This window comes from Tachypleus tridentatus, chromosome 10 (genome assembly GCF_004210375.1).
Source record: "Tachypleus tridentatus isolate NWPU-2018 chromosome 10, ASM421037v1, whole genome shotgun sequence".
Classification (NCBI taxonomy): Eukaryota; Metazoa; Arthropoda; class Merostomata; order Xiphosura; family Limulidae; genus Tachypleus; species Tachypleus tridentatus.
In genome coordinates this window covers 27,401,622-27,419,513 of record NC_134834.1, presented here as the reverse complement: position 1 = coordinate 27,419,513, position 17,892 = coordinate 27,401,622, and the positions used below count along the sequence as shown (strand labels likewise).

General features: G+C 34.0%; 1 protein-coding gene across 10 annotated transcripts in view; it reads right to left on the bottom strand.

Moving 5' to 3' along the window:
• The window catches only part of LOC143228922 (uncharacterized), a 66,838-nt gene that overhangs the window by 37,269 nt on the left and 11,677 nt on the right, over positions 1 to 17,892 (bottom strand). For all 10 annotated transcript variants that reach the window (XM_076460383.1, XM_076460389.1, XM_076460387.1 and 7 more), the window contains 6 exons: positions 16,341 to 17,816; positions 9,677 to 10,137; positions 9,086 to 9,226; positions 4,294 to 4,388; positions 1,103 to 1,463; positions 502 to 634 (listed from right to left, as the gene is read on the bottom strand). In XM_076460383.1, coding sequence (XP_076316498.1) covers positions 502 to 634; positions 1,103 to 1,463; positions 4,294 to 4,388; positions 9,086 to 9,226; positions 9,677 to 10,137; positions 16,341 to 17,736 — 2,587 coding nt within the window. In that variant the 5' untranslated portion in view covers positions 17,737 to 17,816. The remainder of the gene's footprint in view (positions 1 to 501; positions 635 to 1,102; positions 1,464 to 4,293; positions 4,389 to 9,085; positions 9,227 to 9,676; positions 10,138 to 16,340; positions 17,817 to 17,892) is intronic.

Genomic DNA, 17,892 nt, shown 5'->3' with positions numbered 1-17,892 from the left:
AAGAGTTGAAGAGAGCCACTGTGTTTGATTCAGTACATAAGTTGTGTCTTAAAAAATAAAAAAGAGGTTCTTATTTTATGTTCTAGCTTGTTAATATTATTAATTTGAGTTCCTTATTTGTATTAAACTATAGATTGCAAACTTTGACATCACGAACATCTAATCTGAAACAGTGCTGCATTCAACATACCATTTGACTCATTAAAATCTGTATTTAAATGTGTTTTTAATACTTACTTTAAAATCAAGAATTTAATTCATACATAATTAAAAGTTTGAGTTGTAATCTACAATTTGATTCCAAACTTACTGACATGAATTCATAAAATAGTAGTTCAATAAAATTTTGAATTTAAGTCAACAAACATGATCCCTGGTCTGTTGCAAAAGGATTAAACTAATAAGATGCAACATTTTATGAATTATATACTGGAAATGTAAAGATGACGAATGACCTTTTTACAACTTTACTATGAATGTTAATATAAAATAACAAAATACCTTTTACAAGTTCTACTGGAAACACATCCATCTTTTCAATGCGTTTCTCTAGCTCATACTCTGCAGAAGCAGACACTGGATCAACATCTTCATTTCGCCGATCATAATCATCAACAGAGTATGTACTATAAACCTGCCGAGTTTATAAATTCCAAGGTTATAAACACAGAAGAACTAGATACTTGATTGTCAATTATTATAGATTAATACATGTAAAGAAACATTAAAAAATAAAGCTGAAAAAAAATAACAGACAACTAGATCTCAGCTTCAAAAGCCATACATACAATTTTCATAGACTATTACTAATTTGATACCAAAAAAACTGAGTCAGTGTTTCTAATAGAGAAATGGGTATCAAGTACACATAATAAATTAATTCAAATACTTCCTTAAAAAACTACATTTGACAATGTTATACTATTTGAACAAACAATATAAAAATGTTACTTTGTCACTTATCACATATTTTAATTATTACACTGTAAAGTAATACATTTATACATTGTTGTTTCAAATACAGTTGTAATAAAAAAAAGAATTCAACAGCAGGTGTTAATTTTTAAAAACAAATTGTGCACTGAACTGATCAAACACTTACTCTGATTGGGTTGGAACTAAACTTAACTCGTGTCTTTTTTCGAGCCACAACAGGGCAGTACATAGTTACTTCATCATCTTCACTTTCTTCAGCTAAACCTAAAATTTCAGTGAAGTAATGTCCTCCTTCAAGTATATGGTATTCAGTATTATTGTACACAATCTTTGAACCTGGTGAAGAGGGTATCTCATAAACAGATTCTCCTTCATCATCTACTCCTGATCCATCCAAAGACATAAGATTCGAGTTACAGAATTCCTCTGTCTTTAAGCCTATGCTTGTGATTGAGCTTTCATTTTGGTGGGAAAGAAGTAACTTTACCTCATTCGCCTCTTCGTCACTCAATATAGTTTGCCGAGAACTGAAATTCGGTGAAATAGCGCAGCTTACTACCAGAAGTTAGCCATAAGTTATCTCAGTTTTGTAAATATCTATAAAATGCACAGAGGAAATGAACAAAAACCCTTCAAACTAAAAGAAACATTTTATTCAACATTACTGATAGTTTGGAGTCTCTGAAAAAATTGTAACTGAACATTGATACACCATAGTGGTAAATTAATAGTTCTTCCTTGAACTGCAAACAGTTTTCTGAGTGTGAATTAATTTCTACGACTAAGTACAGGTGTTATAAGCATCTTTAAGTTCTTCTATATCACTACAACAAGTACACTTTTTAAAATATCAATCAAAAGGAAAAAAGTAAATTTATTTTAAATTTAAGAACTTGAATAATTAACAAAACTAACAGTCTTGTCACACATATTCAATAAGTATTCTGCATGAGTGAAGTTCTTCATTCCAACAAGCAAATGTTCATCTTAAAATAATTAACCTTACTGTCATTTTTTTTCTTAGTTTACCCCATTCATAAATTTCTTGAAAAAATGTACTCTTAATATTTCAATTTACAGTCATAATCACGTAGCTTTTCAGCCAAGACATGATGGAAAAAATTTCCACTAAGTCTCTTACTTAGTTAAAAAAAACACTTTCTGAAACATTCTTAATAATTTATCCTGAAGAACAGTATATTGAATAGCAATCAAATATAGTTTCTCCACACAATCAGAATACTAACTTATGTGATTCTCATAAAAATAAATTCAAACTCTTTTACAAAACATCACAACTTTAGACACTATTAGAAAGAGTGATGTTAAACTACTACATTCCTTCCAGACCCTATTAGTGCACCTTCACATGACACTGGTATCAAGAGACAAGAGAGAGGTTTAAACCACCACACATGTTAATAAACACATTATGAAGTCAGTGCAACAGTAACGGTGAGTACCCAGTTCTTCCCATGTGCTGAAATAAAACTTACCGAAAAATCCTGTGAACCAGCAGATTAATCGAGAACGGAAAAAAAACCAAAAACCAATTTTTAGGTGAAAAAGAACAAAATTTCAGTACAAAATTAACTGTTAGTTATTTCTAAAACATATCCACAGGTGGTTTACAAAATTACTTATTAAACCACAAATATTAAATCAAATGTATTTATATCAGGGCTAAAAAAATGTTTTTGAAACCAAATATGCAAATGATTAAAACATCTTTAATGCTACATTTTAAGACATTAATATCATTAAATATCCACTCATCTTAAAGAAAATCAAACAATAATAATAATATATATATCTTTATTCTTGGATTACTATAGAAATGTATTTTAGAACACAGCAACAGAAATTTCTTGTGATGTTAGACGTAATCTTTTGACTTTCTGGGCAGTCTATGTAAAAATTTTATACATTGAATACTTTATACTGAGATTTCCTTGTATCATTGTGAAATGTAATTCAAGAAGTTTCAGAACACAAACTGCTCTCTCTTTAAGTATATCTTAACGATGGACTTTCATCTCTCAGTACATCAAATTAAGATTTTGGGCAAACTTAGAGGAAACCAAACTAATAACAATTAAAAACTGTGCACTTAAAAAACAACACTTCCATCCATCAACAGCAAATGTTTAAATTGGTTATTTTGTTAAACATAAAATGCTCCTACAGTTTTATCTTAAAGGGTTGTGTATCTGCTCATCTGTAGCATAACATACTTGTAATTAAATCAATTAAAATTTGATGTGTTCTATGTTTTGATATTACAAAGTACCTGGATTCAAAAACATAAAACTAAAGTTATTATATGATCCAATTAGGTTTAATTTAAAAAAAAAGAAATGAAAACTAGCATGAGCAAAGCATCAGCAGTTCATAATAGCAGAAGTGTATCTTAACTTTAGAAAAGTGTATGCTGTGAACTACTTATATTTTTATACCTGATCTACTGCTTGAGTGCTGAATTGGTTTATTTCTGCTCCCCCAGATTACCCACTGAAATTATGAAAATTCTTCTTACATTACTATTAATCATGCCTGTAATTTTGTGAACCATCATTAGCTGAAGTAGTATTCTGTTTACAGTTTTGACAAATAAGGAAATTTCTTATCAGCATGAATGTTTTCTGAGGCAGTGACTTGGTAAGCAGTTAGTGTAAATTTATGGTATGGAGAAATATAGTTGTTTATACTTCACGTAATATGTTGTCAACAAAGTGAAGTTTTATCATATTCAACTTTTAAACTGTTACATTCTTGACAATGCATTTGAACTTCATTTACTTTATTTAATCAGTAATTTTCATATTTATTAAATATAGAACTGAAAATTGTGTAACTTTGTTTTCAATGGTTTTCCAACCATCTTAAGTCATGACAAATAGTTGAAGAGCCTTGATTATTGTGTTTATTAAGTGCATAGAGCATCTTAGATGTTGGAAACTATTCTTACAATGGAAATCAAGATAAAAATGGAATAGCTCTGAGCAAAAAATAGTTGTAGTTTGGAAGGACTTTTTCCATCAACAAAAACACACTTCAAAAGCATCACTGTATTTTTGCAAAACAATGCATTGAGTCTTGAACTTGCATGTTTTGCTTTAAAAGAAATTGGTCCAGTAGATTTTCACTTGTTCAAAGTTTCCATCAAAAAGGAGCAATTTTGGTACAATTAACTCCTGATTTTAACATTAATTTAAAATAATATCTGAAGGATTAAATAACTTGAAAAGCTCATCAGTTACCTTCTTATGGTACAATAACAGTTTTATTATCTGCACAAAAATATAAGTAATATACATATAGATAACAATCACTACTGGAAAGGAACAAAACCTTTACCTTGAACTGAGAAATCTTTCAGCTTCTTCTGATGTCATCAACTCCACCTCATTATTCAAATGAGAACAGTTACCTTTTAGGTTGCTAAAAGGTCCCTTTTCAATAAGAAAAATAAAGTTATAACTTTAAGGTAAACTTATAATGCATAACAAAATCTTCTTATGATTGTTTTAGCCACAAATCTTAAATAAATTATATTTTGAGTAGTCATTCATTCTAAGAACCTTGGTAAGTGATATTTCTGTCAGCCTGGAATTGTACTCATTTTGTTAGGCTATGTCTAGAACATACCTAGATATAGAGTTTAGTGAGTTACGAGGTCTGTTCAAAAAATACGTGGACTGTTTGAATTGTGCGGCTCCAGTTGGTTCCAGGGAAATCCATTTGGTGACGCTAGGTTCGCACAGATCAGCTGATTACAACGCCATTTCCCGATTGCAGATATCTTCATTTGTGTATTAGCTATGCAGTTTTAAGTGAAGTGCGATTTTTTCATTTGGCGGATTTCAGAATGAATGACCTGAAGGAGCAACGACTTTCTGTGAAATTGTGTATTAAACTTGGACAATCTGCGACTGAAACTTTTGCTATGCTTAACACGGCTTACGGTGATGTTGCTATGAAGTGTACGGCATGTTTCAAGTGGCAAGAGCATTTTAAGGATGGTTGACAGTCCATTGAAGATGATGAGCATCCTTTCACGTCAACTGACGACCTACACGTCGACAAAATCAACACCCTGGTGCGGGCAAATCGACGTCTGACTGTCAGGGAGCTTGCTGAAGAGTGTGGGATATCAGTTGGATCTTGCAAGAGATTTTGACAGAAAAATTGAAGATGCACCTCGTTGCTGCGAAATTTGTGTCTCAAAACTCGTTTTTGGCCAAACACTCGATCACTGTTCTTCCCCACCCCCCTACTCACCTGACCTTGCTCCTTGCAATTGTTTCTTGTTCCCCAAACTCAAAACACCCTTGAAAGGAAGAAGATTTGAGAAGATTCCCGAGATTAAGGCAAATGCGATGAAGGAACTGGAGGACATTACAAAAGAAGCGTACCAGGACTGTTTCAACAAGTGGAAACACCGTTGGGAAAAGTGTGTGCGTTGGAGGAGGAGAGTACTTTGAAGGGGTCCCAGACCTGTAACTTCTAAATAAAGTACATTTTGTTTTATGATGTCAGTCCTCATATTTTTTGAACAGCCCTCGTACATGCTATGTTGAATGCAGCACTGTTTAAAATTAGATGTTTTTTTAAAATAAAAATACTAAGTTTACAGTTTTGTACAAATTGAGAACTCAAATTACTAATTTTAACAAGGTAGAATATAAAATTAGAACCTTGTATCTTTTTATTTTGCTGAGATATAGCTTATGTGCGTGCTGAATCAAACACAGTGGCCCTATTCACCTCTTTCCATTTTTGGAAATGATTCATTATATACACTTACTTCAATATATGACATATGAATAACCAATTCAGAGATTAGAATGTCCTCTAATAATTTTCTCAGCCATTTTAATCTGAAGATTTTAATAAAGTAGATTGTGACTTTAGTCTGCTTGAAGTTTCATATTTTTTAAAACCCATATACATCTCTTACAAAGCTAAATAAATTATAGTGGAATTCTATGGTATCAGCATAGTTACTTATAGTTTTTTAGTTATTCAACTGTATATATAAAACATAAAAATAAAAAATTTTCATATCCTACAAGTGCAAAATTTTAAAAGGCTTATCAACCTATGTCCAGCAGCAACCAAGTTCAAAGGTCACAACAACAAAAGATAGTTATTCTCTTTACTTCTTGACTGATTGTTCTATATTTTAAGAAAAATAAATTTAATAATTTATTTCTAAATAGTAAAAATCTATATACATATATAATGTATAATAATTGAAATGTAACTATATATCACAAAATGTTGTTTTGAATTAAGCACAAAGCTACACAATGGGCTATCTGTGCTCAGCCCACCATGGATATCGAAACCAGGTGTTTAGCATTGTAAGTCCACAGACATACCACTGAACCACTGGGGGGCATATTACAAAATACTAGTTCACTAAAAGACAGGGAAGAATAAAGGTCAGTTTTATATTACTGTACATGTAATGAATGCACATTTACCACATTTGGTAAAGAAAATTGGGCCAGTCAGTTTTGAATACCGGTGTGAACAGGGTGTGAACTAACATGAAGCGATCTCAGGGTCAGTAGAGAACTAAGCGAGTCAGTATAAATAGTGCAGTATGAGTACTGCTTAGTGATCCAGGGCAAGAGAGATTATGTATAGTTCAGCAGTGAACACAGAAGCTGTAGAGGGGATTCTGTGTGCAACCACCAAACTACAAAAAACCATGGCAGAGTCCACACAGTTTCAAAGCATATAGTAAGGACAATTGCAAATGGCAGAGGTGCAAATAAGGTTCATGAGACTATATGTATAAGCTCTGAACTGGGGAAGTTTGGAAAGCCCCAGTGAAGAGCCAAAATCCTTGATGATGAATGGGGTCCAGCAACTTTAAAGCTGAGGTCCTGGCAGAGCCACAGACCAGTGATCTATAGTCAAGTTTCTATCGAATAAGAGCACGATATATCTTTAGCCAAGATATATCTTTTACGGAGTTCAGGATCAGGGTGAATACCCCGTTGGAAGCAAAAGTGCATGCAAACTGTTTTAGAAAGAGAGAAGTTAAAGTCGTTTGCAGTGGTCCACTTCAGTAAATAACTGAAGACAGTCTATAGCTGCCGCTCAATATACCTCATGTTTGATGACTAACATGAGATGTGAAAGTCGTCGACATAGAGCCCATTTGCAACAGTATGAGGGAGTTGTTCAGTGATGGCATTAATCTTTATACTGAAAAGTGTGACATTCAAAACACAGCCCTGAGGGACTCCAAGGTCCTGTAGAAAAGAACAGGAAAGTGTCAAATTTGGAATTGCCTGTCCATTAAAAAATTAATAAAAATGGGCAAATGGCATGTCACCCATATATATAGAGGTCAGGCAAAATGCTATACCTCCATGTTGGATCATAAGCCTTATCAACGTCAAGGAATATTGATACAAGATGTTGCCATTTCAGAAAGACTACTCTGATTGATGTTTCAAGTCAAATCAGGTGGTGTCCACAGTGAAGCACTGTCCGTTTCACACTCATAAGCATAGTGGTCCTTGTCACCTCAACGAGCACATGTCAAGGAACCACGACATGACATCTTTGAATGACCGAACTGCTGGCACTGGAAACATCTGAGAAGGTTTGAAATGTATGGCTGTACCCTGCAATTAAGATAATCTGCCTTGATAGTGGCAGGTGGACGTGGTAATGTAAATGTCAGAATGAGGACATTGGTCTGCATCATAATTCCATCTTTGCGTGTGGATATACGCCTCACTGCAGAAACTCCTTGGGTGGAGAAACCAGTGAGAATCTCCGACTCTGGGATGTTCTTCAAATCCCTCTCAACAATAACTCCTCATGATGAATTCAAAGTAGCATGAGGTGTAACTCTAATAGATATATCCCCAATCGCCTTTGAATGCAAGAGGTGTTCACTGTGTTGAGATGTGTGTGTTTCCACCAATATGTCACCAGATCAAAGCTTCTTTACAGACTTTGGAGAGCCAGCAAGTCCTTTAATCCCTTCTGAATGAAAAGTGGAGACATTTTCCCTAAAGGTTTGCCTGAAAGAGAATGTAGTGTAAGAAAATGAGGTATAACAGGTGTCACAGATGTTGAAGATTGCTGCTCAGAATCTTCAAGATGTAGTAATTTACCTATAATTGTTTTTTCACTATTTTATTTAGGTTTTTATTTGGAGGATCCACAATGAAAAAAGGGATATTTCAGGGTCCCACTGACCCCACTCACCATGGAACCCGACGAGGAGATGCACTACAATGTCAAACAAGGACACAGCAGCAACCCCAGGGTTTCGTGAGCATTATACCCAAACACCAGCATCAGATACAATGTCCACAACACCTGCTGAGAACATCCAACACTGGTACTTGTTTGATCCTAGCCAAAGTGGACCAGCCGACTGACCCAAGGGGGGCCACCCGTCTACAGGAATTCAAGGCCAAAGTGGTGTGTTTGGGTTGGACCCCTCAACCACCAGGATCCTCTCCTCCACTTCACGGGTTGCCACGCAAAGCAAACACAAGGGGTGGATGTTCAGATCCCAGAGGAGGTAAACTGAAAGAACAGAACCTTCCCTGGAAGGTCTCCTCACCACATACAGAAATCCACACCAAGAGGTTTCAAAAAGTGTCATCAGTAATGGTTACAGTGGTAGACACTGGTTTATGACTCTTTGTTTACACAAGTACCAAAATACTGGGCAAAATGTGGTTATCTGGTATGTGGCATTTATGGTTATGAAACATCATAGTGACATTTACTTCTAATTGGTAATACAATTTTATTATAATGCTTTTAGACTTTAATACTTTTGTCTGAAGCAGACAAGAAAGCACAAATTCATGTAGTAAACCAGAATATTGATAAAAGAAGAATTATGTGGATGGCAAAAACAATGGTTTGTTTGTTGTTACAGCTAGAAAGCAATTTAAATAAATCTACTATATCAGTAATATAATCTTTCATCATCTACTGAAACAAAAACCATGTCTGTTATATAATTAGTCCATTAAAAATGTTACTGCCACACTTTAGTTCAGCCACTATCAGCAAACACACTGGAGCAATTATCATTTCTTGTAACTTGGAAACAGGTTTTTTATTCAAATATATAGTTTAATTTTTACAGTAATCTCACCTGATTTGTAGACTGGTCAGATTCCAAGACTGCCTCAACCATAAATAGTTCATGTTCCCGGCATTCAAATTCTGCTAAAGTCTCACCAGCTGCATCTTTCACACATTTCGATGTTTCAGGAATAATTTCATGCTTAGAACCCTATTTTAAAAATATATACACAAAATATACACACACACATATCACAAAAGTATTAAAAGTGTACTGAAAGGTACTGAATCATTAGTTCCTAATAAATAGGATTTTCTTATTCATACCTACTTCTATGTATAATAAAACAAAAAGTAAAATATGTGTGAAACTTGATAATAAAAAAACATTTAATGAAAATTGAATCAGCCAGTTTATGTAGAACGCTAACTTATAACAGGATAGTTTTATTTCAACTTTCAAATTTCACAGTATGTGTGTGAGGGAAGAGAGATTTCAACTAGTTTTCTGATTGAGTTATGTAATTTTAATATTTTTTATTTCCTAAGTGTTTTCTGGACTTCAGTACAGCACCAATCAAAAATTACAAAGTTGATATATATTTTTTGGTAATAGGTGCAGCACTATACAAAAGCTAAAAAGCAATAAAAATAACTTTACCTGGGACATAAAGTAGATAGAACTTAGACTCCGAAGATCTTCTCTGTCTTGCTCACTCCAAATACGTTTATCCTGAGACCAATCTCCCAATTCATATCCTTTGATTTCATCACTCTTGGTATTGGGGCTGTCAACTGAATCAGGATAGAGAGGTTTTTCCCATTTCCTTCTAGTAACAGGAACTGCAATATCAGGAGAAGCAGGAGAAATGTCATCAGGAGTGCAAATTTCAATATGCGAAGGTAACTCTCCTTCATTTCTGTCTCCGTCACTGTCGGTTTTTACAGACGATGGTGACACAGAATTTTCATCAGCCTGATAATTAGACTGACCCTTGTAAAAATTTTCATCATTCTTCTCACCAGCTGTAGCCTCAGGTTCACATTCATCAATAAGGTCTTTAATGATTATTTTATCTTTACCTACATACATGGGATATTTTTTCTCTGCATCTATGTCATCTAAAGACAGATAAATAACCAGGTCTAAACACATTTATTTCTGCAAAGAGGGAAACTGGCACTTAAAATATTTGTTGAATATATTAATCATTAAAATTCATATACATTTTTATTACCTGTTTAGAAATATCTTTCACAACTCTTCATTTCATTATGGTTAAATAGACTTTATCACAGCGAGATACAGAAACATATGTTGTAATGGTTAGAAAAATATGCAATCACCATTTTGCTTGTTTGTTTGTTGTTACTTAGTAAATACTAGTTATTAACTAGCTCTTATCCTATGTTTCATTTGTTAATGGGTTTTCTAGGAAGCCTTAAAAGGACCACTTCTATACTGGTAATGACTGGAATTCAGTCTTGTGTCTGAAGGCTTAATAGTGAAGCTAGTGTACTATCTACTTGCCTGGAACATTGCCAATTACATCTTGAATCAACTATTTGGATGTTTTCAAGTGGGGTTTCCAGAACTTGCTGACTTCTATGTTAGGTTAGATGAATATGTTATCAATTAGGCAGACGTGGAAGCCTTCTTTTATGCTGATTTACTGCATAGTTTTCTTCTTTGGCATAATAAACTACTGCAGACTAATCAGTGTTACAGTCTTGTGTGTCTATTGTCTTCCTCAATTATAACCCTTGTTGGTCTTCCTTTTTCAAAGTGTTTGAGTTGACATTCACATGGGATGCTGTAAATAGTGTTTTGCTCTTCAATGTGTCTTTAGGTGATTTTGTACATTAACTATGGTAATATTGTGTCATCTCTGAAAACATTTCTGAACTTATGCTGCTAACATATCTTTGTTTTCAGGAGAACATGGATTTGTCTTTACTTTTTATTCATATTTATTCTTGGTGTTTATCTTTTTATCAAGTGTTTGGGTATTCACTGCCAAGTAAAATTGCAATGTGAAGATGGCAATTGAAAACTGCTATGTAGCATCACATTACCCTCGTCCCTGGATATGGAGGGGAAGGTATTGTAATTATGTTCATCTGTGTATGTGTGTGTGTTCCCATGCTCGTATTTCTAAAACTAACACACTGACATCCATAAAATTTTATACAAGATGGAAATTCAGTATGGCACACAGTCCTTCACAAGTTTAGTGTAGATCCAAATCCAGAAGTTGATTCTGGATCACTTTGAAGTATAACAGGGAAATACAGTTTTGGGTTAATAACTCTGTAAAATGTGATCAGATTTGTACCAAGTTTCACAGGCACATTAATGTTGAGACCCCTTATCAGACTACAAAGAATGATCCAGATCACTTATCATTCTAGATCTGATAAGGATTTCCTGAATTTTCAAGGGAAAATTTGACATCATAGAATCAAAAAGGAGCAGCAGAGTGAGGGCATTCAATCTCTCTGATTGCTCTTGTTTATTCTGAAAATTAGGCAGTCTACAATAACAATCTTCCTTAAACACTGAATCAAGATTAGCAGCCAAAGTACAGGATGAAAACTATTTAGTAATCAGTTAGACTACTCAGAAAACAGCAACAGATTAGTAGCCAGAACAAAAGAATACACACTTATTGGTATTAGCATCTACTAGCAAAAAAAAACTGGTGACCAATCAATACAAATTAATTACATTTAGGTGACTGTATAAACTACTAACCATAACAATGATATATTCCTGTTCATAACTTTATCAACAGTAACAGAAAGATTTTTATTTAGTTCATTTTTACTTTGGACATAAAACATTTAAAAAAAATACTAGTTGTTTCTAGAGTTTTATTGTCAACCTTATTACTTTCTTAAATATGGATTTTCATTATTTAAAAGTACATATCATAGCTACTATATTTGACAAAAAGAACATTAAAGTTTTTTCATTCGGACATACTTGACAAGGAATTATTAAAGTTCTGAGGGACCAATTCTCTATTACCAATGAAAATTAATAGCGTTAATCATAACCCACCTTAAAAACATTACAATGAATTTCATTCACTATTTGTCCTTAATAAATAAATTTCTCCAAAATGAAGTCCTAAGAAAATCCTTAAGATAAATTACAATCTTTATGTTAAAACCCCTTTTAAACAAAATATATTTATGTATATCTACAGTTAAAAGGTTTGTAGGAAATTTAATTTGAAAAATAGAATGCACAAGTTGCAATAAACTCTTCCACTGAAACCAAACTAAAGATAATTTCCATGTTATAACCAAATGGTGTACAAAAGACACACAAATTAATAAAACTGTCATTAAGAGAATCTATGATCAAGCTCCTTGAGTACATTTTACAATGGGATATAAAAATTGACTTTTCATATACTGCTTTATACAACTTGAAATACCTAAAAGTTTTTTATGCAGTTTTCAGGCAGAAAAAAAACAACAGTGAAATAACATATTAGGTGACTAGGTCTTTTACTTTATCAGGTTACTTGATAACTATTTACTAAAATCACCATAAGGAGAAAAGCTAATTCAAGTGCTGATGGTTAATTATTTGGGAAGTAATATTTACAGAGATGCCAACTATTTCAAATGACTGAGGGCAACAATTGTAGACAGAGCCCGTTATCATTTGTGGCTACTAGGCCTGACCAATGTCTCTAAGCTGTTTATTATTATATTATTATTACTACTATTATTATTTATTACTGCTATAGACTGCTCATTTATGACTGTGTTTTGTGTATTTAATAAAAACATTTAAAAATTTCTTTTGAAATTATGTCTTTTATTTAGTTCAGAGTAACAAACAACATTGAACATGCACAAACTGTAAGCAGAAAAAGCCTTTGTGTAAGGACTAGTTTATATCATGTTTATGACAATTATTGTAATAGTTTTGCAGCTGTTGCAGCCTTTGCTTTCATGAGAATGTCTCTGGATGGTTGGGATTTATAACAACATTGTCCATTTGACTGCATACACATCTCATGTGTTATAATACTGCCCAAAATTGAGGGGCTCAAGTTTGGTCTGAACTTGCTTTTGTTTTCAGTCACTAAACTAAATATCCTTTCACTGTCAGCATTAGAACGGAAGATTGTAAGAATTCCAAGCATAACCCTACACAGAATGTCATACTTCTGGTTACCATTTCCATCCTTAACTGAAGAAAGCTAAACCCAAAACTTGTCAACATTCAATTGAAGGACAGTTTCTGAGAAAGTATCAATTTGATAGTTCAAATATTGCCCTTCCAACTTGTCAATAGTGTTGTGCTCATGTGTATTGACAAGGACAGGATACCTGTCTGTGAAAAAGTGTAGAGAATAGAAATATTTGCTGACTTTCAGTTTGGATCAGCAACCTCTGCTTGAATCAAAAGCTCATTATTTAGAAGGAAATGTTTCATCATGTAATTTGTAGCTGCAATAAAGTATTTCTTGACAGGTGTGGAAGCTGATCAGGTTCAGATCCTTTTCATATTTAACAATGTATTCTTCGGCAGCATTTCCAATAGAAACTGCCTTATCAGATTTGTGTAAGGATTCATTGTTGTAATCAAGTTCAGTGATGCTGTCTTCAAGATATTCTGGCTTGATGTATCTGACAAGTATATTTTTAACTTGTGTAATCAGAGTTCTATGCATAATGTGTATGCAAGGTTCTTCTCTTTGCAATATCAAATAGGCTTGCTCAAATAGAGGAATTGCAGACTGAAGAAAAAAGACAAAACAACAAGTTCATTTTATTGTCCAAGAAAACTGTTACCTTATCTAACTTGCTCTGCACATAACTTTTCTTGGTTACTTCCTTGCTAGCTTTCGTTTTCTTCTCTTTTTTCATTGATTGTCTCTTCTTTAGTTCAAGGTCAGACTGCCTAAACATATATTGAGTTATATCAAATGTTTCTTTGTCTGCTTTTGGAGGCTGTTGTCTTGTGTCCCTGTGTGACTGAGAGGATGTCTTGACTGTGTCCCTGTGTGGCTGGGAGGGTGTCTTGACTGTGTCCCTGTGTGGCTGAGAGGATATCCTGACTGTTAAAGTCTTGCTGCCTGACTGAGCTACACATTTAGATCCTTTTGAATCTAGTTTTTCCTTTTCACAGTGAAAATACTTCTTCAATGGCTTCCACATGTCCAATATTCTGTTGAGGCACACCCCAATTGAAAGCCATCTTATGTAAACAAGTTGAAGAATTTTTCTTGTTTCCTTGTCATACAATCCTCGAAACTCTTTGAAATGTTGTTTTCTGCTAGCACTTTTGTCCAGAAAATAGTAGATATCTATCAATATATCAGAAACTGGGCAGGGCAGTTCTCTGGAAGCTTTCTGGACAGCAACATTCATGAGGTAACAGGCACAGTCCATGAAGTAAATGCTAGGCTGTCATCTTGAGATGTGTCCCATCACACTTTTACCTATACCAGACATAACTGAGGAATTGTCTGAAGAAAAATTAAGACAGTTTTCCTGTGGAATTTTCCTCTTTGTCAATTCGTGGTCCAAAAGCTTGAAAATATTCTCTCCCCATTGAAGCTTCTTTCCATTCCACTATTGTCAAAAGAAAACAAACAATTTTTCCAAGCAAAGGGTCAAGATATCATACAACCACTGGATACAGTTTTGAGTCATCCATGTCAGTGGATCCATCTGTGGCTAAACTGTAAACACTGTTAGTAAGTATGCTTGAAATCATTTTGCCATCTTCACAACCCAACATTTGTACAATGGCTGTAGTTTTGGTTCTAGCACAGCCATATTTTTTTGCTATATCAGAGTCTGGAAACATTTTTCTGAATAGATGTCCTGCATGATCGGCTACAGCTAGGGGTCAATTATGAGCAATGACGGATTGCATGAACATCACTTCTGCATTTATAGTTTCATATTCTGAATTCTTACTCATAAATGTCATTACCTGCATCATTTGTATCTTCGCCTGAGCCTTTTGTTGGTGAGATGCCGATTTTGTATGCCTGGAACAATCGTTTATCCTGCCATGAGCCACAGAAAAATCGATGTGACAAACTGTGCAAAACACATGACTGTCACTGACTTTTGATGCAATGACTGGATATTTTGCACTATACTCTTTCCTAAATTTTTGATTCACAGTTTTGGTCCTTTCAGATTTGCCAGAAACAAGACAATCTGGTGAATGAGGCCTCTTCTTTTCCATCTTGTAAATGATCACACTGGTGTTTCAATGCCGCTTAGAAAACAAGAAATACTCATCTATGCGAGAGCTGATTGGCTGACAAGCACTGATGATGTAACTATGGATTCCCCCACGTACCCAGTATGGAGAAGCACCGTGCTCAAACTGTTGGTAAACGTTGAAGATACAAATATTTTTTATTATTTCAAGCACAAACATGATTATCGCAAGTATTTGGACTATGTCATTTATTTATTATCAAAATTTATTTGTATCTCACTAGAAATTTTCTTTGCACCCCTGAGGGAACAATTTATCACTTTACTGTATAGGCCTATATGATATATAATAATTTGGGAATTGCAACAAGTCATAATATTTGTCTGTATGAGCATATAGTTGTAATATATACACCAAAATCGTAATGATTACGCTCAACTTGTAATGGTTAGCATCTCTGTATTTACATCACTTCACTGCAAAAGGAAGAAACCATTTCATTTGTAGGTTACAAAACCAGAAATATGCAACTGAGAGCCAACCACTTTATGTGGCCTCAGGTTCTCTTATTAAGTATATGCATTGCAAATCAGTGTCATGGCTACTTAATTTTGTTTCCTCAATTTGTACTGACAGGCCTATTGTCAGTTATATTTTATCCACTGTTACTGTATTTGATTTTTTCAAGAAAAAACATACTTACATTTTTGCAAAACAAGAGTTATTTTTCACTATATTTTGTTTAATTCCAAAAACCTTAATAGTCCAACTGAGCAGAGAAACAAGTAGTTTCATAGTGTACAAACAATGAATACATTAAATCATATTAGAAATATTACTCATGAGTGTTAAGGGTTTAGTAAAATGTCAACATTTAAATTGATACTTCACATATTATCTATTTATCGTTTTTACACATTGGGTTAAACAGCATTAACAGCTTCAGATGCTATTTAAAAATGTCATTTGTACAATTTTTTTGTCAACTACTAGAACAAGCTTCAAAGACTAAACAAATCTCTTATCTTCATCTAAGATTATTGTATTTATCCATTACTCTATATGCATAAACACATACCCCCACAATTAATGTGTATAACACAGTTACAAAACTTACCTTTACCCTGTCCTAAATTACAGTTTTCTAAATCCAAAGGTGTCTCCAGTGAGGTATCATTCATGTTAGAACTTTCTCCACTCACATTTGCTTCATCAACCAATAAACTATCTTTATTTTCAAATAATATATTTTCATCCTTTTCTGAAGACATTTCACTTTCCTTCACTGACATGGACCATTTTGAGAGCTCTGAATTCAAATCTGATACCTGCAGCGTTGCTTCACTATAAGGTAAAAACTTATCACATGGCACATTGTGGTTAGATTGATCGGCTGCTAATAACGTGGAAAAATCACGTTGAGATTCAGTATTTCCTGGATCTTCGGACAACTGAGTAGTTGCATCAAGACTGAAATGGTAGCCGTTCATGGATGGCTCATAATGAACACAAGGATGTTCATAGACAGACACATTTTTCAGTTGTGACATACCTTCATCAATTTGAGTTTCAGTATAATCTTCCAGTTTCACATGAACTTCCGTTTTATTTGTAGGATGTACATTAACTGTAGTTAATGAACTTTGATTTAAATTAAAATTTGTCTCTGTACATTCAAGTATTCTATTGCTTTCAACATTTTCCAAAGAACTAGATTCAAGATTTTTAGGTTTGATTTTATTGTTCCACGTTGGGCAAACAGATGAAATTTTACAAGCATCTACAAATGAATCTTCTAAAACACTTGATTTTTTGCATTCTAAAGTGTAAGTTTCTACAGGAAAGCCCAGACTCTGGGGACCTTCTGAAGCTGTACAAGGGGGTGATCTTGGAGCAATGAAAGAACAATTAGAACTACTGGTAAGTCGTTCAGGAAGATCTACTGGGGAGGATGAGGGGCTGGGAGACAACTGGTCTGGAGTAGTTTCGTGGCTAGATGAAGAATGAATGGATTGCTTCAAGCTAAGTGTAGTGCTATCTGTGGACAACCGTTTACTTTTTTCTTCAAGTTGTTCAAACATAGCACGAGCAGAATTAAACCTTGTAACATGACCCTCATTACGAGTCAAGCTTGAAGGTCCGACAGCGAGATGATTTGTTTGTGAAACATTATGAGGTTTTGTTGAAGTTTCTGTTTTTGCCAAAATTTGGTGAACTTTAGAAGGTGATTCTGTCCGGCTTAATTTGGTCTTACTTTTCATCAAAAACTCCTCTTTTGGAGGAGATAGTGACTGAAACATGTTGGCTATTGTGCTAACTTTACTACCTAAACGTCTCGTTGGTTCTGGTCGACTCACACTTGTTTTTTTCTCTTGTTTTTCATGTGACTTTTCTTCAAATGTTGACTTCAGTGTATTTATATATGGCCGTTTTTCAGTGTTCTGGACATTACTGTCTAACCAGCCAGTTCTGGAGCGGCTAGCTGCAAGAATCTCAGCACGAACATCTGCCATGCTGAAGTTTTCAGAAAAAAGCTTCAAAGTGCGGTAAAGATCTTTCTTTTAGAAACATACTCTCATAGTGACCAAGAGATCTGTGAAAAGGTGATAAAGTGTTTAACATACAGACTATAAATCATTCAAACTAAAGCTTTACCTTTACATAATATC